The sequence below is a fragment of the Aspergillus piperis genome (assembly GCF_003184755.1).
Source record: "Aspergillus piperis CBS 112811 unplaced genomic scaffold BO85scaffold_2, whole genome shotgun sequence".
NCBI classification, from domain to species: domain Eukaryota; kingdom Fungi; phylum Ascomycota; class Eurotiomycetes; order Eurotiales; family Aspergillaceae; genus Aspergillus; species Aspergillus piperis.
Genome location: NW_020291592.1, coordinates 2,331,361 through 2,350,406, shown reverse-complemented (window position 1 = coordinate 2,350,406; position 19,046 = coordinate 2,331,361). Strand labels below are relative to the sequence as shown.

At 50.0% G+C, this 19,046-nt stretch overlaps 8 protein-coding genes across 8 annotated transcripts; 4 read left to right on the top strand and 4 right to left on the bottom strand.

Moving 5' to 3' along the window:
* The first annotated feature begins 72 nt into the window (after window positions 1–72).
* Window positions 73–688, top strand: BO85DRAFT_474773 (uncharacterized protein). The gene is made up of 3 exons (XM_025662678.1): window positions 73–126; window positions 176–520; window positions 575–688. Exons 1-3 carry the CDS (start codon window positions 122–124, stop codon window positions 666–668), a joined length of 444 nt encoding a protein of 147 aa, XP_025520192.1. The 5' UTR covers window positions 73–121; the 3' UTR covers window positions 669–688.
* Window positions 689–776: 88 nt separating this feature from the next.
* Window positions 777–1,817, bottom strand: BO85DRAFT_413348 (uncharacterized protein; the record flags this gene model as incomplete). The annotated part of the gene is made up of 2 exons (XM_025657605.1): window positions 777–1,571; window positions 1,623–1,817. 2 exons carry the CDS (start codon window positions 1,815–1,817, stop codon window positions 867–869), a joined length of 900 nt encoding a protein of 299 aa, XP_025520191.1. The 3' UTR covers window positions 777–866.
* A 587-nt stretch (window positions 1,818–2,404) lies between these two features.
* On the bottom strand, window positions 2,405–4,435 carry BO85DRAFT_130441 (cytochrome P450 monooxygenase). Its single transcript, XM_025653985.1, has 6 exons — window positions 4,310–4,435; window positions 4,177–4,246; window positions 3,709–4,104; window positions 3,363–3,651; window positions 3,037–3,304; window positions 2,405–2,963 (listed from the first exon to the last, which is right to left on the bottom strand). The coding sequence occupies exons 2-6, from the start codon at window positions 4,229–4,231 to the stop codon at window positions 2,628–2,630; spliced, it is 1,344 nt and encodes a 447-aa protein (XP_025520190.1). The 5' UTR covers window positions 4,232–4,246; window positions 4,310–4,435; the 3' UTR covers window positions 2,405–2,627.
* Window positions 4,436–8,050: 3,615 nt separating this feature from the next.
* BO85DRAFT_445690 (O-methyltransferase) lies at window positions 8,051–9,707 on the top strand. The gene is made up of 3 exons (XM_025659328.1): window positions 8,051–8,467; window positions 8,571–9,086; window positions 9,142–9,707. The coding sequence occupies exons 1-3, from the start codon at window positions 8,081–8,083 to the stop codon at window positions 9,664–9,666; spliced, it is 1,428 nt and encodes a 475-aa protein (XP_025520189.1). The 5' UTR covers window positions 8,051–8,080; the 3' UTR covers window positions 9,667–9,707.
* A 763-nt stretch (window positions 9,708–10,470) lies between these two features.
* Window positions 10,471–12,112, top strand: BO85DRAFT_516795 (putative O-methyltransferase). The gene is made up of 5 exons (XM_025664867.1): window positions 10,471–10,568; window positions 10,656–10,788; window positions 10,858–10,872; window positions 10,939–11,065; window positions 11,137–12,112. Exons 1-5 carry the CDS (start codon window positions 10,503–10,505, stop codon window positions 11,912–11,914), a joined length of 1,119 nt encoding a protein of 372 aa, XP_025520188.1. The 5' UTR covers window positions 10,471–10,502; the 3' UTR covers window positions 11,915–12,112.
* Window positions 12,113–12,184: 72 nt separating this feature from the next.
* Window positions 12,185–12,996, bottom strand: BO85DRAFT_445688 (uncharacterized protein). Its single transcript, XM_025659327.1, has 2 exons — window positions 12,548–12,996; window positions 12,185–12,494 (listed from the first exon to the last, which is right to left on the bottom strand). The coding sequence occupies exon 1, from the start codon at window positions 12,902–12,904 to the stop codon at window positions 12,548–12,550; it is 357 nt and encodes a 118-aa protein (XP_025520187.1). The 5' UTR covers window positions 12,905–12,996; the 3' UTR covers window positions 12,185–12,494.
* Window positions 12,997–15,660: 2,664 nt separating this feature from the next.
* Window positions 15,661–17,174, top strand: BO85DRAFT_501994 (PQ-loop repeat-containing protein; the record flags this gene model as incomplete). Its single annotated transcript, XM_025664184.1, has 8 exons — window positions 15,661–15,817; window positions 15,949–15,983; window positions 16,061–16,146; window positions 16,233–16,323; window positions 16,386–16,515; window positions 16,570–16,626; window positions 16,677–16,725; window positions 16,781–17,174. The coding sequence occupies 8 exons, from the start codon at window positions 15,661–15,663 to the stop codon at window positions 16,908–16,910; spliced, it is 735 nt and encodes a 244-aa protein (XP_025520186.1). The 3' UTR covers window positions 16,911–17,174.
* BO85DRAFT_501980 (Zn(II)2Cys6 transcription factor) lies at window positions 16,863–18,354 on the bottom strand (the record flags this gene model as incomplete). Its single annotated transcript, XM_025664183.1, has 3 exons — window positions 16,863–17,201; window positions 17,247–18,261; window positions 18,311–18,354. 3 exons carry the CDS (start codon window positions 18,352–18,354, stop codon window positions 16,920–16,922), a joined length of 1,341 nt encoding a protein of 446 aa, XP_025520185.1. The 3' UTR covers window positions 16,863–16,919.
* Window positions 18,355–19,046: the final 692 nt, after the last annotated feature.

Sequence of the window (19,046 nt, the reverse complement as noted above, 5' to 3'; positions counted from 1 at the left end):
CTCATATCTTCCCTTGTAATAAATGCCTGCCATTACCAACATATAGCACTACTAATGACTTTATGGTCATCACCTTGAACCAAACAGCCTTTCGCCAATAATAATATAAAGCGGATTCACGATGGGGTAAGTCCACTGTGCCGATAGATCCCAGCCGGAGTCTGACATTGGACAGATACACCCACTACTACGGCGTGCGTGACACTCACAGCACAGAATGGGTCACCGCATGGCCCCAGCTGGTGCGGGATGCTCAGCGTGTGGTCGACGCGACTGATGTTCCCTTGTCCGGTCCAACCGACGACCCCCGGGACGACCATGTCACGGTACCCCTGGTCGATGAGATCGAAGGCATTGACATCAACGGTGTTGCAAAGATGTCGCATGACCCTCTAATAATTCATCCCAAGAATATTCGTAGTTTCGAATTCGTGAAAACGGCCGGCAAGCCTTATGATGCGGCGGTGGGCTGCATCCTGCTGCGGGCACATGTCTTGGCCCCGAAACAGTTTCATCTAAGGTAAAGAGATGCACTACCCTGGCTAGTATGAGTCTAGGTTCTGATATGTGCCAGATCTGATGGGTCCTGGGATGAGATGGAATGGAAGTTGGCCCGTAATCTGTACGAGTCTCTCTGGCCAGAGCAGCCCCTGACGCGGCAGTTCTAGAGAGACGAAGGTGGAACCGTTCGGCCAATTTGCAAAACAGTGAGACAGGCTTATTCTTACAGTTATTACCATTATTTAAAGTCCGTAGTGCTCTGGTTTATGGCTCGTGAAATGAATTCTTCCCCTATCTATCCTTCTCTCGGGTAATTCTATATTCCTAAATAAACATCGGCCCAGCAAGCAGTTCCCCAGTCACCATCAGTCCCCAAGCCAGATATCCCCGGTTGAGGGCACGCCCACAATCCATGACTGGTTGAAGTACTTCTGAAGGACCTTTTGTGCATAGGTCTGATCATTGACACAATAATCTCCCCCTGTTGGCCCGATATGTGGACAGTGAAGCGCCGGATCATACTGCACCATGTGCTCATGAACCTCCCGACATAACAGGGTGTTCCGACCTAGCTCGTAGTCCTTCCCGAGCGGAATCGCCGTGGTCAGGAACTCAAGACAAGCCGTATTGTTATCGTATTGTTGGTTTGCACCGGTGCAGTACTGATCATGCGTTGCGCAGATGGTCGTGGCGAGGATCTGGGTCAGTGATGCCGTAGCCTGGCTGGTCGTGCCGTTGATGGACTCGGCCAACGCTTCCACCAGGGTATCCAGCAGAAATCCGAACCAGCGAAAGGTGGCATCATATTGCATAATGCGTCCGTCGGAATCCCACATGATCCACGTGTCAATGGTGACCGGTACTAGCAGATTGCCGAACGAGGTGGCATTAAAGGTGACAACAGTGGTCGCGGATGCGATATTCCCCTGGGCGATGAACTGCGTGATGCTATAGTCAACGGGAACCCCAACTAGGCTAACGTGGTCAGGGTCCGAAAACAGCCCAAAGATATACTCCGTGTTCAATTCGCTGCCGTTGAACACGCGGGTGATGTCTACTCGACCTTGTACCTGCAGGGAGATGTCAGCGACTATGTAGAAGGACAACTACCCTCCACATACATTCGGAGTAAACAAGGTGGAATTAATGGCCTCCATCTGCTCAACATTGGCAGGATATAGGAAGTTGTCCCAGAAGGTAGTTTCCAACTTCCACAGCTCATCGACTGTATAATTCGGCGCAGTCGTGTTGGCCCTCCCCAACACCTGGGGAAGCCACAACACCCCGGCTGTTATAGTAGCCAGCAAGAGACGCATGCTGAGTAGAATACAGACTTTGCTGAAATTTCGAGTAGTCAAGAATATCTTGCCTGAACCTCTGCGCGGGAAGAGCATTCAAATATCGACTGGTAAAAAATGTCAGGTGGAGCCAAGACCAGGCATACACCTAAGAATGCCGGTTGGTATGCAGAGAGGCCAATCATGAGAACGCATTGAGCAATCATGAGGAATCATCAATTGCACCCAGAACTGCTGTGGCATGCCAATCTGGAGATCTCATTGGATGTACCAGTTCGCAGAATCCTCAGCTTGCCACGAGGGTCATTACTATTATATTCTGGCCTGCCGAGAACATCACCTGAACCGGCCTTGGGGTCTACGTGTGGAGTGGCTGAGGTGAGATGTGAAATCCCGTGCTATAGTTCCACCTCTCCTATTTATTCTAAGCTGATCAGCGACATCCTCATACCCTGCTGCGCGGACCTTGAGAGTGGAATTCCTCTGGGGTAACCGGAGGAATATTATAGTACTGTGCTAAATTGCTATCTGACGTTGTATGATGGGAGTCTTGACACTTCACTGATATAGCCTAGAGGGCAACTGAGGTAGCAATGTGGATTTGGGATGGGGACCCAGAATATAAGAAATCTAATATCATTGCGATATGTACTACATATAGACTCATTCTATGTACTACTTGCACGGGATCACATCACTGTACATTGAGCATAGATTTTGCAAAGGTCTGAACAGGCAATAGTACTTAACATGAGTAACGATAATCAGTCTGAAGGGGGGGGGAGGTTGACAAAAAGATTCCACAGCCACAGGAGAAGACCATGCGAATCAGTAGCCGAGAACACCCGGAGTGCGCGGCTTCATGGTCACATCAAGCTTGACGCCGGTCCAGTGATATGATGAGAAGGTGTCCCGCTCAATATCAAAGTCATTGTTCACCAACTCCAAAGAGTAAAGATATACAAGTTTGGCGACACATACCCGGAACATCTGGTACGCCATCTGTCGCCCTGGACACTGGCGTGCGCCGATAAGAAACGGCCGCGAGGCTTTGAAATTATCCTTGCAGTTTTGATCGATCCACCGATCCGGGTTGAAGATATCAGGCTTCTCCCAATACTGAGGGGCATGGCCCAGAGTATAATGGTCTACCGACACCGCAACCTGGCCAGGTGCTTGATGTCAGTGAAGTGTCTCCATATTTCCAGTCTAAAGGAAGAGAAAAGTTAGAACTCACCCCCGGTGGGACGTAGATCCCATCAACTGTGGCGCCGCAAGACACCCGTTGTAGTATGCCCCCGTTGAAGGCAGGTGTGATACGGAATGTTTCGTTGATGCAGGCATTGAGATAGGGCAACCTGGCTAGACAGTTGTCCGATAGCTCATCCACGGCGGCCCCCACAGACAAGACCTCCGCTTCCAGTCTCCTTAAGCATTGTGGGTCCTTCAGCAGAAAATAAAACAAAGCGTTTAGCATGTTGTCTGCTGTCCCGTATATGCTGAATCTACGCCGATGGTTTAGTCTAGGGCATTATTCCCTATCGGCCTGGGACCGATGCTCACCGGAGAACAAAACAATTGACCTGCAATAAGGAATCAGGAACTTGGAGCATGGTCCTCGAAGCTGCTTGCCGGAGCCGACTGTGAAGGTTATCCGGGAATGCAGATTCATCCTTGTCGTAGTTGACTACGCCTGGATGGACGGGCCGTCGGAAGATGAAGCAGATGGCCTGCCATACTCTTAAAGCAATTGAAATGTGGCGGTGAATGGTAGCTCGTGAGAAGGAGACTAAGAGTGTCTCAAGGAAGCACATGAAGGGGTCCAGCCAGTCAACATGAGGATTAAAGCTTACTATTACTTCGATTAGTACCGAGAAGTTCGACCCCATTAGTAAAATGTGGAACCTACCTCGCTCCGCTTCGTTGCCGCGGTTTCCAAAGGCCGCCATGCTCGCGAACTGCCACAAGTACCGATTGTTCAACGTGGACAGGGAGACGGGTGCGGCTTCCGTCTGGCCTACATGATGGAATGCTAATTGCTCGGCCATTGCTAAGCGACAATACTCCTCGCCTTTGGCGGCAAGCAGCTCATTCAACGAGGTAGCAACCAGGGGACGTAGCTTTCGGCGATTCTCCTTCTCTGTTGAGTTGCCTAACGAATCTGCCATGCCGCCCAGGCTTCCCAACAGACCTTTCCGACTGCCGTAAAGCGAGAAGTTATTGTCCCCATGGGGTCCATAGATGGTATCGAATGCGCTAATTGTTGCGAATGATAGCTCACTTGGTCCGATGCGAACTACTGGGCCTGAAGGAAAGTCGGGTGAGCTTTCTGGTGATTGGGGAGAGGCGAGGGGTACGGAAACAGATTAAAGCCCACCGTAAGTGTCATGCAGCTCTTTGAAGGTGAACATCAGTCGGCCGTTGAGGACCATTTGTATGCTACAGATCTGGTACAATGAGTTAGCTACCTGAGCAGGAGCATGGGGCGATGGCGACAATAAATGTCCTACCGGAAGAAATTTGGCCAGCAAAGGACCTGGAATACGCGACAGAGGGTCTAGATGGAGGCGGTATATCAGCCATCCGACAATGACCGCTGCTACCTGTATATCGAATAGTCTTGGTTAGTTGTGGGTGCAAGCTACATGAAGATCCAAGAACTATGTGCCGCATGGCACGTACTAGATAGAGGATCAGCATTGTGTACTCTTAGGCTCATCGGCGGAAATGGTAGTTGATGGGATGTGAATGCTCCCTAGGGCCGTGAGATCATAGCCTTAGGCCTCGGTGTTGCTCAAATACAATGCTCGTCGGTCCACCATTTTCCAGCGGCCCCTCTTCAGATATTGGTCCTCAGGCACTCTCAATTTCATTTTCAAAACATTTTTTGTGGTGACGACCTCGATGCAGGGAGGAGACGGGGGTGAGGTGACACCAGTTCTGGTCCCAGCTCTGCTGTTCATCCATGTGGTAGTGTCTTTCCATTACTACTATCGGCTGTAGCAAGGGTTGGTCTAGACCATCCATATGTCGAAACAGTAAGCCTCCTTCGCTGGGTGACATGAAAGGGGGGTTGCCCCTTGCTTTGTCGAGGCAGCCGTGAACAGATCACGAAGCGCGGGATTTGTCTACTTTGTCAAAATGCGAGGGGCCATTAGTATTACCAGTGGACCTCTGAATACCGGTGCACTGATATCGCAGGTTATGTCTATCCTGAACAACTCACATGATTACTCTATGAGGAGGCGGTGGTGCCTATAACATATTTGCCACAAAGGATCTAGTAAATCCCACCAACAGTCTTTATGCACCCCATTGAAGTAGAATACAACTGACCGTAATCTTATAATAAAACCAATAGCCCGGGATCTTGGGTTCCTAACCTACGTAAGACAATAATTAATGCATGATTATCACAAAAAACAAATGTTGGCATATGCGCCCAGCCATCATTCACTTTCGAGGCCCAGAAATTCCGATCAAAGACGGCAAACAAGAATGTTGCCCAAGCACCAGGAAGGCCGAGCGACCTATTTAGCGCGATAAAAAGGTGGTGCAATAGCTGACTATCTATCCTCACTATTGACGGAAAAGCTGACTCCGGGCGCATCGTGGCGCCATTGTTGTCACACACACACAACCCCCTCTCATCCGTCCTCGCCAAATGACCGACTGTCATCTCAGAATACTGCCAGATGGCTACTCCGCATGCCATATGAGGGGGAAAATTTCAGTGTGTGTAATATACCATTCCAGCTACTTGGAGACCACCATTGACGATAGTTCAATGGAGTTACACATGAATGCTGTTCTTACATGGAGACGCTGCAACTTCTTTTCTGGCGGGCAATTATTAGAAACCATATGAGCAACGCAGTATATTGTGCGGAGAAGGCAATGAAGACCTATCCAATTGTTCAAACTCAAAGAGCACGGCTAGCATAGTATGGCAGATACATAGAAAACCACGGGGACTGTAGGGACATGGTCGATCCGAGAACGTCATGCGGTAAGGGATGATTGTTAACTCCTTGGTCACGTAAGGATCCAGGGGCTCCCGCCCGATGGGGTGGACCCGATACGACCCTCCGACTCAAGAGGAGCCGGACTGGCTGATTGATTTGCTCGATGATCGTCACTAAATGACAGTTGCAGCGAAGAATGAAGCAGCAGATAAGCCAATGGCTGGATGGAAAGTGTGCACCACGACATGATTATTCATAATAACTAGACTCGAAGGAGTATTACTCGAATACACTCTCTGGAGACTGGTAGGTCCGACATTATTTACCGCGCGAGGGTCCAGCATCGGCAAGACTGTGTGGATGCCCGCCGATAACCTATTGCCAAAGATATCTTGCGCAACGAAAACGAAGGTGCAACCGCCAAGGAGCTGAATGAAAGTCAAATCATCAGGGCCGTGGCGGTGGAGATATCCGTGGATGATAGGATGGTCTGCACAACGAAAACAGGCAACTGGAAGCCCATGCCGATGCCATCCTCAGAACCACCTGGTATACAATCCATTGACCTCTCCCGAAAGCTCACTGCAGTGTCGAGAGCAACCCAGCGCCGATACTAGTCATGGCCGCCCCAAGGAGCATAAAAGGGCCGGAGCTTTCTGTAATCCTCACCAGGACGCCGCAAATGATAGCCAATATAACGTTGGATACGATGAGCGGCAGGTTCTGAATACCGGGCTCGGTGGCAGGGACCCCCTGAACTACCTGGAGCAATGTGGGTAGATAGTAGAAAAAGATGAACATGACACCAATTCGACAGACGCCGTACAGCGCGGAGACCCGGATGTTTCGGTCGCGGTGCAGGCGCGGTGGGCTCGTTGGCGGGCCTAGATTTGCAGCCCTACAAAGCAAGCAAGTAAAACTACAAAGAAGAGATAACAGGGTAAATATGCGGGCATTGGGCCAGGGGCATTATGCGCCTCCCCATTGGGGTCCTAGAAGCAGGCACATCATAGCTGGTAGGAAGATGGCCGTCCCCAAAGGATCAAGACGAACCACGTTCTCCCTTAGGCTTATCGGTGCGACAGGTTTGGTGTTTGGGAAGGTAAAAAAGATAACGACGGGACCCAATAGCCAAATGGGAGATAAATATCGAAACACCAGCGGCACGAGATGTGGTTATTGAAGGCCCTGCCCATCCTAAGAACCGGCAAGTCATGAGGTGACCTCGCACTCTCGATCATTTGATCTTGCGACGGAAGGGCCATCTGGCCTATAAGCTTAAAGAGGTACGATTGCCTCCGCCACTGAAAGTACGCTCATTTGTTACCCTGAGAAGTCTGTCCGTTGGCGAAATGGCCCTCTAATGATGATAAGGGAACCTAAGAATGGCCCCCCCCCTCCCCCGGCCGGTCATTGCGCGGGACGGGATGAGGCCCGACAAGGACGGGGTGATACGGCAGGAGGTGAAGCGAAGTCCAAACACAAAGAGGCCACTCATATTGATACAATTCATGGGGAATAAGGTTTTTAGACGGCTGAAAGAGAGTGTCACGGCGAGGGTAGTGAGCAGGTAGGCACTTGCATACCACTCACACCCTCCGGCAACTGAAACTGCTGGGTGACCTTTGGCACCGCGGTGGACATGATGGTTTAATCGAGTGATGTAAAAGACGTGGAGAAGAAGAGCCCAATGGTGATCAATACCAGTTTGTACCCATTCGCAAGAACCGCGTCCTATTCCCGCTCAGGGTGTTCTCGTTGATCTGCTGGTCCGTCTTTGCTCTCACTCACAGTTGGGGATCCCAAGTTCGTCTGGGAGACTTTTTGACAGTTGTCTAACTCCACACTTCCGCCCAGTGGCAAAGATGCGGTGGCTCCGCTTGAACTATGTGCAGCGTCTAACACCGGGACAGAATATCTGTAAGCATAGCCGGCGGCTGGGTAGCCAGAACGCGGATACTAGTGTCTAAGAAAAGCAGTCAGCTGTCACAGCCAACTGAATCAGCAGGGGTGACTGACATGCCTGCAATGCAAGCCAAAACTAAGACCATCCTATGAGAGCGCAAATATGATCAATTGTGCATGTTCCACGGGACTGCTTCGTGGAATTGCAAATGTAGAATGTTGTCCTGATGGTCTCACCCAGGGCCGAGAATGTTGGCAGCTGACTCTGTCTGTGGCCAGACACGGCTCGGCCAGTTCTAGGCTGTACGGAACTACCGCAAGCCGAGTGTCGTTGATGTATCGTGTCAGTGTCTAGGCCCTCCGCCTTCACTCGTCCCTTGCCTACCCTTTAAATCTAGCTATGGCTCGCCAATGGCCTCTTCTTTCGGTTACTCTGTCCGTCACTTTCAGAGCATTTGGAAGGGCTTGTATGTGTCCTCCCCGCTCCTTCTCGATACAGACTTGCATGGTTGCCGTTCATTGCAGTCGAAAAAGCAAGACATAACAACTGGATTACACTCGGTGATGGATGAACGTCTCTCTTCCCAACTGGAACGCTATGCCAGCCAGGTAGCTTCTAGTGCCGGCCTCATCGCCGAACACCTTAAGTCACTCAAAGACGACCCGTCGATGCTGCCTAACCAGACCACACTACCAACAACAATTGGCGCAGCCAAACTTGAGTTGGAGGAAGCCGCAATTCAGCTGCTCCATTTAACCCGGGACCCAGGTGATGTTCTGACAAATTTAACGGTTGATGTTCGCATATCCTTTCCTACTTTGGCCTCCTTTCTTTGAAACTGTGCAAATGTATATGGACGGTTAGCTGATAATACAGTAAATGTGTGGTTTCATTTTCCAGCTCCAATTTATCTGTGCCGTGCGATGGTTACTCCACTTCAAGATTCACACTTTTGTGCCACAGGATGGCACGATCTCATACCAAGAACTGTCTCACATGGCAAAAGTGCCAGAGAAACTCTTGCGCAGCTACCTACGACTCGTCATGACTGGTCACTTGTTCCAAGAGTACGGAACAACGGAAATGGTTGGCCACAGCCCGGTATCGCGCAAGCTAGCCGGTGACCCGACCTTGGACTATTGGGGCCAGTACTTTGCTGAGACCGTTTTCCCAACTGCGGCCAAAAATGTGGATGCGACTGCTACTTGGCCAGATAGCAATAAATTGAATGAAACGGCGCATAATCTTGCCTTCGACCACCATGGCTCCTTTTTCGACTACATATCGCAGGATCCTGCCCGCACGGTTGAGTTCGCCAATTCCATGATGGCGGTGTCCACTACCAATCTGTTTGACACTTCGCATCTATGCAAAAGTTTCGACTGGTCATCGCTCGATGACGGGGTCGTAGTCGATGTGAGCCTCTATATCTCAGATTCCCTTCCATTCACTACTTAACAAATACCTCTAGATAGGCGGCTCTACTGGTCATGTCAGTGTAAGCCTAGCAGAGAGCTTTCCGAGCCTTCGCTTTGTGGTGCAAGACCGCCCAGAGGTTGTTCTTAACAGCATCCAGCGACTGGAAGAGCGCGAGCTGCCCCTCTCAGTGACTACTCGCATCCGGTTTCAGGCCCATTCCCTCTTCTACTTGCAGCCAGTTAAGGGTGCTGCCGTATATCTGCTGCGCCAAATTCTCCATGACTGGCCGGATCAGGAAGCTGTTCAGATTCTTCGCAACATTTTGCCTGCTCTGGAACCAAAGAGCAGGATCTTCATCGCTGACATAGTTCTACCAGAAACGGGCTCTATCCCGGCTACCCAGGAACGGGTGATGCGCTGCAATGATCTACTGCTTCACCAGTTCACCAACACGCTGGAGAGAACGCTGAAGGATTGGCTGGCCATCGTCCGTCAAGTGAGTGACAGGCTACGAATTCAACACGTGTATAGAGATCCCGGTAGTATCCTGTCCCTTATAGTCTTGAAAACCGTTTGAAAATAGGGCAATAGAGAATAGAATTTTGGTCGAACATTTGATAATGCGGGAGGGGTGCTCACAGGGCATGCTATTCTCCTTAGAAAGAGGCGTCCCAAGGGGAGAAAGTACATTGGTTCTGGTCTGATAAGTGTACTGGCCGGTCATTGCCCCTTGCGTCGCACAGCCCAGTGGGGCAATCTACGGATTGCGCATAACGTGGTGTGTCACCACGTTCTAGTTCTATAGAACCTATCATCGCTGTCATCAGCCATCATGTTCCTCTAGTGTTTGCACGATGGAGACTTTGCTGTATTAAGTGTAAGCTGACTACTGACTGCACGACATAGACCGTAGTATGGCCGGGTATCACCGAACGTGCCGCCAATGATGGTGGCTTGCAATTCTCCATATGATGTGGAATGGAGGTTCAGAGTTTCTTATCGCCAGTGTAAGCAGTAGACCGCCATCAATATTCCCGCACACCGGTTCTAGCCATAGGTAAACATTATCCACCGCCCCTATCAGGGGCTCAGGACATTTTCGTGGCTTGGTATGGGCAGTTTGATTGTGCATGCGCCAGGTATCCTGCCTATATTTATTGGTGGCGGCTAGGGTCCGATAAGCCTCGCGCTAGATTTGCATGCCGCATGCACCGCTCTGGGTATCACTGGAAGATGATCGTCAATGGCGTGAGATAGATTGAATTCTGCGGGGGGGACGATGGCTAGCCGTGGAACGACAAATGATAAGCAGATGACCTGGGCTTCCCTATATCTAGAGGGTATATCCTAGGACATTGTTCTTCCAAAATTCTGTACTTGAGCAAAACATCGGAATCCAAGGTCTCCACAGGCATGGCCGCTCCGCAGAATGCCCCCATCCCCGAAGCTGGGAAGAAGGTCCTGAGCACTGTCACTATGGTGTGTCTGTTCCCTGCCTCTTACTCAGGGTTATATTATCCTTGGTTGTTTTATTCCATGGTCACGCTCACGTTCTCCCTCTGCTAGGCCCCTTCTCTGGGGTTCGTGCCCATCGCTGTTCATTTCGACCTCTTCGGCTGCCTGCAAGACATCGGTAAGCCAGCCACCGCGGAGGAGGTCTGCAGTTTGCATCACACCAAATATGGTGACACCGACCTGTGTATGTCATCCAATGGTTTCTTTCGTGGAACGTTCGTGTAGCTAACCATGTGAACCAATCCTAATGCAGCGGTGCCTCTAGCCAGTATGTTGTTTCTTGTAGACTACCCCATGACCGAGCCAATACTCACAAAGCTTGACTACGCCACAGATGATACCCTTTTCCTCATGGGTGGGTTAGGGTTCTTAGACCTTCTTCCAGACGATGTGTACCGGGCCAACGACGTTACCCGATTCTTGGTGGAAACGCCCTCTGCCCAGCATGGAGCCATGCATTTGTAGGAATCCCGTGCGACACACCTTAAGCTGTGATGTCGGTAGCTGACAGCAAGGTTCTCTCACTATCCAGCACATCCGAGGGGCTTTTGGCAGCGGCATTTCTCATGCGGCGCCTGATAGATACCAAGTTTGAGTATCCGTTCCAGGAGTGCGACACTCCATTCCAGTATGCACACAAACTCATGGGCAATGACTTCCTTGCTCGGGAACATGTTTATTCAGTGATGCATCACACGGGTCGTCTTGATAGCTTTAACACTTTCATGACGGGCAAATTTGGCCGCTGGGGCACCATGCCCGATCGCGTCCGCAAGCTCGGGTATGATCTGGATGGCTTGCTTCAATCAACGGCTCCCGAGAAACTCCAGGTAGTTGACATCGGTGGTGGCCGGGGCGAGCTGCTCTTGGAGATGCAAGCGGCATACCCGCACCTACTAAAGAAGGAAAACCTCATTTTGCAGGAGTACAATGCAGACATTGGTGTGGTTCCCGAGGTCACAGAGATGGCCTGGAATTACAAAGAGGATGGCAGCGAGCAGCCTGTTAAGGGAGCTTTGCTGTATTCCATGGCTCACGTCCTCCACAATTTGTCGGATATTGAGTCCATCAAGCTGTTGGCCAAGGTAGCCAGGGTCATGGCCCCGTCTTCACGTCTGCTCATTCAGGAGTTTACAAAGAATGCAGCTAGTTCGACGACCCATGCCGCGATGATCTTGATGCATGCTGGCCGAGAACGGACCCGCGCGGAGTGGAGGGATCTTGCGGCCTTTGCAGGGTTGCAAATAACTTTCGAGGCGTACCCACCAAATGGCGAGTGTGTTGTCGAGCTGAGAAGAGTGCTTAATTGAATGGCCAACACGGCCGGTCTCGAAGCTTAGGCACCAAGTCTGAAGTGCTCGTAAGCTGTTTGCTTACGTAGGTGCCGCAGGATTGGCGCTCAGTGGCCTTGAAGAGAAAGCATTTATGGGCGCTCCCTGTATGTTCTGCCATTGGGCCATTGTTTTACAATATAGAGCCTCCTAATGCGATATTCCTACGCTGTTTCCAGTATTCCCGTGCGGGATGTTTGCTGTAAGATCAAGGTTCTACGAGAAAGGCTGCCTAGTATGTAGTGTCACTGAAAATGCCAATAGAATCTTTACTGTCTTTGCGAGCGCCACATTCTGAGACCCAATGACCTTGCGTTAGAATTCTAATGGGTATCACTACTCATTCCCCCAACCCCTCTCCACAACTTCGATCTTGCTTCCCTCTTGGACTATCTTCCACTGTGGCCACCATTCGCATTCGAACATACCCAAGAAATTCCCCTCGTTCCACCAGTACCAAAACTAAAGCACACTGTCTGGTGATATGTGCCAGAATTGGAGGGTACCCAATAAGGCAAGAAATCAGCTTATTCAATCCTCCACGAACGGGGGGGTCATTCTGATCCATATCAGCCATGGTATCACTGGGGTATATATGGTAGCATGCACTCACTAATCCTCGACAACCTTGACCTGCTGAATATAAGGGTCCCCACTATTAAAGTTGAGGGTATGAGTGCCGGTGACAAAGACCACCTTGTAATACTCGTCCCCTTCTGAGTCAAAAAACACGTAGGTACTTGCGTATTCGCCTTGTCTTTCGGTGACGTCAAAATCGAGCTGATACTTATAAATCAGTCCGTCAGCCTGGAACAGGCGGTACCTGGAGATGCCCGTCTCTCGCTGAAAGACGGTATCGGTTGTCTTCCATGTGCTATCACCGACAGGCCAGCCGGCATAATAGGTGCCGGATCTGGCTGCAGAGACTAATTGCAGCAGCCCCAAGAACAAGAGGAGCAGAAAATGCATGATGGGCACTGGTGGTAATATTGAAGAGCTGTTGGGTGAGGAAGGTCTGCAGTCGTGCTGTTGTTATGCGATATCAAAGATATGTGATGATTGAGAGGAAAGATGCCAGCAAGGATACCTTTCCAACTATATATAGTCGGGCGGTCGCACGCTTCATTCTCCTGCCAACTAGCGCCATGAACCATGGCGGAGCTCTGAACAAGTGTGCATTGTACACTTTGGGAGCAGCTGAATAGATCTCGGGTCGGTCATGCAATCTCGCACATTGTGATGACTACATTGATTCGATGTTCAGCATCATACTGTGCAAATTTGGGAGCACCGCAAATTTGAGACTCCAACGCAACCGCCACTTGCGATGCAATGCGCCCATCTCCAAGCCTCGAATACCACTAAACTTGGGAAATCGGGAATTGACATGCAGATCCTTGCATTTGCCTCTCTTCATTCACGAGTCGAAAGCGCGATCGATTCATTTTGAGCTTTAGGCTGGTCATGGGTCGGAACTAATGGCCACACCAGCGATAGATAGTGTGGCTAGTGCTGACGAGCTAGGGCCCGACTACTGTGGCCGGCGTGCGGCTGAACCTGTGCAGATCGGAGCAAGTCCTTGTGACATTCTAGTAATGTAGCTCGACATTCTATTTGTCGGCTACTTTGCTCGGCACCCATTACTTAACTCCGATGCCTGTTGCTTACTGGCGATATGCTTAGGGATCAGCGATCGGCGCTTGAGCCGACTTTGTGCATGGCAAGCTGCTAGTTCCCAGTGCTTTCGGCTGTTTGGAGCAGTGTGCGCTTCCAAATTCCGGGGCTTTTATTACACCGAACAAAATGCCGCTATTTACACTACTGGGTGGTATTCACCGGATATTCCGACTGGGACTCCGGTATCCATGGTTCATGTCAAGATTTGGAAACCGATTGGGACCCATTGTAGATCATCCAGTGACCCGCCCATTGTTGAGTCGCTTCTCATATGCAATCTAATTATTCATATGAGCCAACCCCTTCCAGTCCCGGAGCCAGGTATTGGGTAGGGGAGTTGATCGAATGTGTACGATGCGGGCTTCGAACACCGGGGCAAAAGCTCCGGATTCCCACCTTAAGTACAATTCAAGATTTGAGAGGTTTATAGGAATACCTAGAAGGTATGGAAGGACTACTCTTGAGCACCATGATACAGCAGGATTTTGACCCTGACGATGGAAACGTCAGAATGCGACCGGGGAGCGCAAGGAAGAAGCAGCGTAGCGCTGGCGTAATAAAGTACAACCGCCTTGACAGCCCTACCGAGCTTCCAGACAAAATGATCGGTCAGAAGAGTCCAAGAAAGAAACTGAACCCCCTTCTTCATTGTGAAGCGTGGTTCCGGGGGTAGATGGTGAGAAAGTAAAGAAGGCACACATCTCGGCTTAACTTGGGAGGGGCGAAGGATCGTGCCGTTGCAGGTGTGAAGGTGACAAAACAATAAGCTATTTCCAGCATATGTGTATAATTGTAAGCTTCATATCTCCTCAACTGTGCTTCTCCAGGCCCCATATATAGTCCAGAATAAGTTCGGTAACATATGGGTATCGCAACTGAGCAGTTGAAAGCCGGTCTTTGCATTTTTCACGTCTAACCACAGCGACCACGGCCTCCACACTCAGCGAGCGAGGAATTTTACTACACTGAAAGGACTTGGCATCAGTCGATAACGGTTGGGATTTTTTTATAGGGCAAACACTAATGTATAGGTACAACGATGTTACGACCACAAATCTAACCATTGATAACTTATCACGTGGGGACAGAAGACACGGTTCAAATGCTGTCACAATAGCACCCCATAACTGATACTCAATAGGGGAACTAATGTCTTGACTGTTTTACAGGCAAAAATGTGACTGGTCCCAAATACGCTGAATTATTAGTCCGCCTTCCTAAGCTAACATCGACCTGGACCATGCCTGTGCACGATTCAGTAGTACTACCTTCGCGCGGTCCTTCCTACGTAGCCTTTGATGTTAATAGAAGATTGATTGTATGACTAGTAGAGGGTGTTCCAATGCTATTCAACACTCGAATAGGAAAATACTGTCTCGGAATCGCTATCTCGTGTCTCAGGAGAGCACTCCAAGTCGGTTGATGGTAGCAGGAAACAGAGCACGGCTCCACAACAGAATTGCGACAATAGAGCCGTTTGTACTACATTCGGTTTACATCATTGGTATTCTCAACCTGTTAGTGCATGATGTTAACTATAGACAAATTAACAATATAAGATGCTTAAACCCGGTACAGCTGGTAAATGGCCTGTTTCTAGGCACTTGGGCGGTCACGTGGATCGTTCAGGGACGCAGACCCACGCACCATCAATGACAGCACAGGGTCTGCAATGCCCGGATAATGCAGATTGCAAGAGAATGCGTACGTCTATAGAGTTTGATGTGATCAGGTGCGGGTTATCTCATGTTACTGTTCCCTTCTCCTGTTTCCCGGAAGGCTTATGGGCTATCTCTCAATCTCTGATATGTTATATGGTTCTAGAACTTTTTCTCACCCGACTTGCCTACTTTGGTTACCGTGCCCCACTCTTTCGGATCTCCAGAGTTTGGAGACACAAACTAGATATCTACCTTAGGGACATGGAGTTTCTGCGTGCGATGGGTAGAAAAGGGTGGTCAACGCTGATTTCAGCTTTCGAATGACCGTTCAGCCATCCCAAGGTCGCCTGCCTCCTATAACCAAGTTGGTCCCCCATCACTCCGCTCATGTCCGCATCAACCGACGCCACCCCGGCATCCAATGTTCTTGGCACTATCGGCACCGTTTTCTGGTGTATCCAGCTTGTCCCCCAGATATGGTATAACTGGCGACGGAAGAAAACAGAAGGGCTGCCTCCTGCAATGGGGTTCTTGTGGGCTATTTGTAAGGATCAATTCCCCCCTCCCCCGTGCTGATTATCCATATATACATATCAGTGTAGTAGTAATATCCGCCATTAGAAGCGTTGAAGACGGGACTGCCAATTTTAGTAATACTGACTGGATCTCTGTCAGGTGCTGTGCCCATGGGCGTGTATCTGATCCTACAGGTAAATAATATCCCTCAATTTGCCGTTCAGGTACAGGTTATGGCTTGAGACGAGATGCTCACAACAATGACCGCCAGGAAGTCAATCTCCCGATGCAAATCCAGCCTCAGATTTTCGGGACTTTTTCGGCCATTATCTGGGCCCAGATTCTACATTATGACCAGTGAGACCTAACCATGCTTGGACACTAGGACTCAAAATATCTAAGCTTAAGCGGTATCTATGTTTGTATGCTGACATGAAGAACAGCAGTTACACCTCCCAAAAAGCCACATTCGCGTGTGTTGGCCTCCTAGCGATCATGGGTGGGGTCGAAGCCCTACTCATTTTGACACTAAGGGCATGATGGCTGGTCTACCTACTCATGAAAATATTGCATGACTAATTCGATCGTGGTCGCAGATCCCATACAATAAGGGCATCACCTGGCCGGATCTCCTGGTGGGTGCGATAGCCACGGTACTTCTCGCTGGCGGCATGCTACCAATATACTTTGAATTGGGGAAAAGGCAAGGACGGGTGATCGGAATAAGTACGTGGTACTCATGTTCCCCGGGGGCGAAGGCGCGAATTCTGATCGACATAGATTGGGTCTTCTTATGCATCGACACGCTGGGAGGGCTCTTTTCAATTTTCGCCCTTGGTATGGCTACTATACCTTACATTATGCGACATGCTAACGGAGTCCAACAGTGGCACAAGGGTCATTCGATATCCTTGGCGGGGTTATGTATATCGTCGTGTGAGTCCGTTGCTTGCCTCGCGGTATATGCTCAGAGTATCTGACCAGTGACCAGTGTGGTACTCGAGCTGGGAATTTACCTCAGCCACATCATTTGGCGCATTCGGTTCCGTGAGGCCCGAAAGGAAGCCAAGCTTTCGGGGAGAAATGTGGAGGACGTTCTCCGAATGTCTAGCCCGGCCTAGTAGGCGACCTTAAAGAATAAGCATACGTCGCTCCGGTGCCAGCCTCATGAACTGGATCCACGTGAGGTCACTTTCTGGCAAGGCCCAGAACCGCTTCAAGAAGGACAAGACATTCCGTCGGTCCAATGTGCCGCTGACCTCCATAACCAGTTCAATCTCGTGTGCGACCACTTCCTGTTTCTGCGGGCACCCACGGCACTCGGTGCCTGCAATGAAAAGCGGCCACACAAGGTCATGAGCGAATGAGTGCTTGTCAACGAGAAGGGCGAGATGGATAAAGATGGAATCTCTCTAAGACTGACATATCATATCTAGAGAACCATTCCTAGCGAGGACGTGGTGGACATAAATTAGACCGGCGTAGTACAAGATCCACACCAGGTGCTGGAAACTGAGACAGGCCTGGTCGGTTTGCCAGCAAAGTATAAGGCTGAACTCCAGCATGCGGGCCTTGGCGGCTTCCAAATCTCCTATCATCGTGTCAAGCAATGAAAAATCCATCCCATAGTCATCACTAGATTGCAAGCGCTCCATATGTGTCGTTTGACTGATTATGTCGACAAAGTCGCTAAATATAGCATTCGAATCAGTCAGCGGAATTGCCTCGTACTCCCCAAGGGCATCAAAAGTAGTGAGGCTAGCAAAAACACTGGCGTAGTACTGCTCGTAGACTAAAAAGGCATCGATTTCGTCCGTGCCTCCGGCGTCCATCAGTGTGTGTTCTTTCCATCGGCGGATCACACGTGCGGCCTCCAAGTGCATCCGCCACTTAGCCGATGCAGCGCCGAGGAGTTCGACGTTATAGAGGATGAGCGTGGCGGCCAGTGCGCACTGGGCCTGATTGGAGGGAGAGCCTTTTTGCCTCATGTGGCGAAGAAGCTGAGCCACCGAAGCCAAGGCCTGATCCCGGCGGCATATAGAGGCGACCTGCAGCTGCTGGCGACGCGGATGGTCGTTCGGGTAACGCGCAGCAAGATCTTCCGACGAAAGTGCAAGCATGGCATGAAGGACAGTCGACGATGCCCCCGCCAGTGGAATGATGACCTGTCTCCAGGGGTTCGTCGGGCCATCCACCCAAGCCAGCTTGGCAGACACAATCTGATGGTAGTGATACATGAGTTCGGAAGTTATAGCATCAGGGTAGTGGGCAATAGTCGGGGAGCATGGTAGAGGTAGCTGCCTGCCCGCCAGTCTACCTCTGCTAGCTACTCCTTGGCCCCATCGGAGGATGAGACCGTATCCCGGACATGGAAATCCTCGTGTGGTGCATTTCCGGCATGCTGGGACCGATCTGTCGCATTTGATGCGACGGGTACGGCACTTAGGACAGTCTTGGTTCTGGTTAATAATTCTGAAGGATTGGCCGAGAAGAAAGGGAGGGGATTTTGGGGTATGCATACGCACCTTTATCTGCAGATATGCTCGCACGTCGAGGCGTGGACATTGGAGGCGCCAATGACGTTGCAGTTGATAAAGACCTTCCTTTGATCCAGGAGTTATTGCCAAGGCTGATTCCCAACTGGACTCTCTTAAACAGTGGGCGAAGGAGTGGTACTAGTTAACAAGTGCATAAACCTATTACTAATATTCATCTGCATAACTAGCATAGTTCCCGCCCCGACCAGGCCACCCATGATTGACTGTTGATATTTTCCTTCAGTATGACTAGTACCCATTGGTAGCAGTAAGAAGAAGGGGGAGTCCTCCCTAGATGTTTGTAGCATGGATATCCAGGAATGTAATTCGATGAGAATTTGATTGAAATTTAAAACGCAGAAATAGAGACAGAGAAAAAGAAGTTTAGAAAGTAGTATAGTGTAGGTTTTACTTCTTCGTTTATATATTTATCCTGCACGTGATAGATGTACGCAAATGACTTCTTAATTAGTAGTATCACTTTTTTTACCTGGAACAGAAGAAAATAGAAACAGTGCTTAGAGTTTCAATAGCATACAGAAGAGAATTACATCATCAAACTGAAAGAAGATCCGTGAACAATGTCTGCTAATCAAGACTAGAAGTAAAGTGGGATCTTCGGCTTCGCTACACGAAATTTCCACTAGTATGTACATGCCTTCCACGTGGTCACTCGACTAGAATAAATCTCAGTATAGAACAGTCCAGTACTCAGACGTT

Excerpts from the sequence above, each read along its gene's own strand:
- BO85DRAFT_474773 (XM_025662678.1), top strand. Across the intron at positions 521-574 it reads CCGAAACAGTTTCATCTAAG|ATCTGATGGGTCCTGGGATG; the intron begins GTAAAGAGATGC and ends GATATGTGCCAG.
- BO85DRAFT_130441 (XM_025653985.1), bottom strand. The coding sequence starts at position 4,231 with ATGGTCCTCAACGGCCGACTGATGTTCACCTTCAAAGAGCTGCATGAC. Across the intron at positions 3,305-3,362 it reads GTCAATTGTTTTGTTCTCCG|ATTCAGCATATACGGGACAG; the intron begins GTGAGCATCGGT and ends CCATCGGCGTAG. Across the intron at positions 2,964-3,036 it reads GGATCTACGTCCCACCGGGG|GTTGCGGTGTCGGTAGACCA; the intron begins GTGAGTTCTAAC and ends GCACCTGGCCAG.
- BO85DRAFT_445690 (XM_025659328.1), top strand. The coding sequence starts at position 8,081 with ATGGCCTCTTCTTTCGGTTACTCTGTCCGTCACTTTCAGAGCATTTGG. Across the intron at positions 8,468-8,570 it reads TGACAAATTTAACGGTTGAT|CTCCAATTTATCTGTGCCGT; the intron begins GTTCGCATATCC and ends TTCATTTTCCAG. Across the intron at positions 9,087-9,141 it reads ATGACGGGGTCGTAGTCGAT|ATAGGCGGCTCTACTGGTCA; the intron begins GTGAGCCTCTAT and ends AAATACCTCTAG.
- BO85DRAFT_516795 (XM_025664867.1), top strand. The coding sequence starts at position 10,503 with ATGGCCGCTCCGCAGAATGCCCCCATCCCCGAAGCTGGGAAGAAGGTC. Across the intron at positions 10,569-10,655 it reads TCCTGAGCACTGTCACTATG|GCCCCTTCTCTGGGGTTCGT; the intron begins GTGTGTCTGTTC and ends TCCCTCTGCTAG. Across the intron at positions 11,066-11,136 it reads CAGCATGGAGCCATGCATTT|CACATCCGAGGGGCTTTTGG; the intron begins GTAGGAATCCCG and ends CTCACTATCCAG.
- BO85DRAFT_445688 (XM_025659327.1), bottom strand. The coding sequence starts at position 12,904 with ATGCATTTTCTGCTCCTCTTGTTCTTGGGGCTGCTGCAATTAGTCTCT.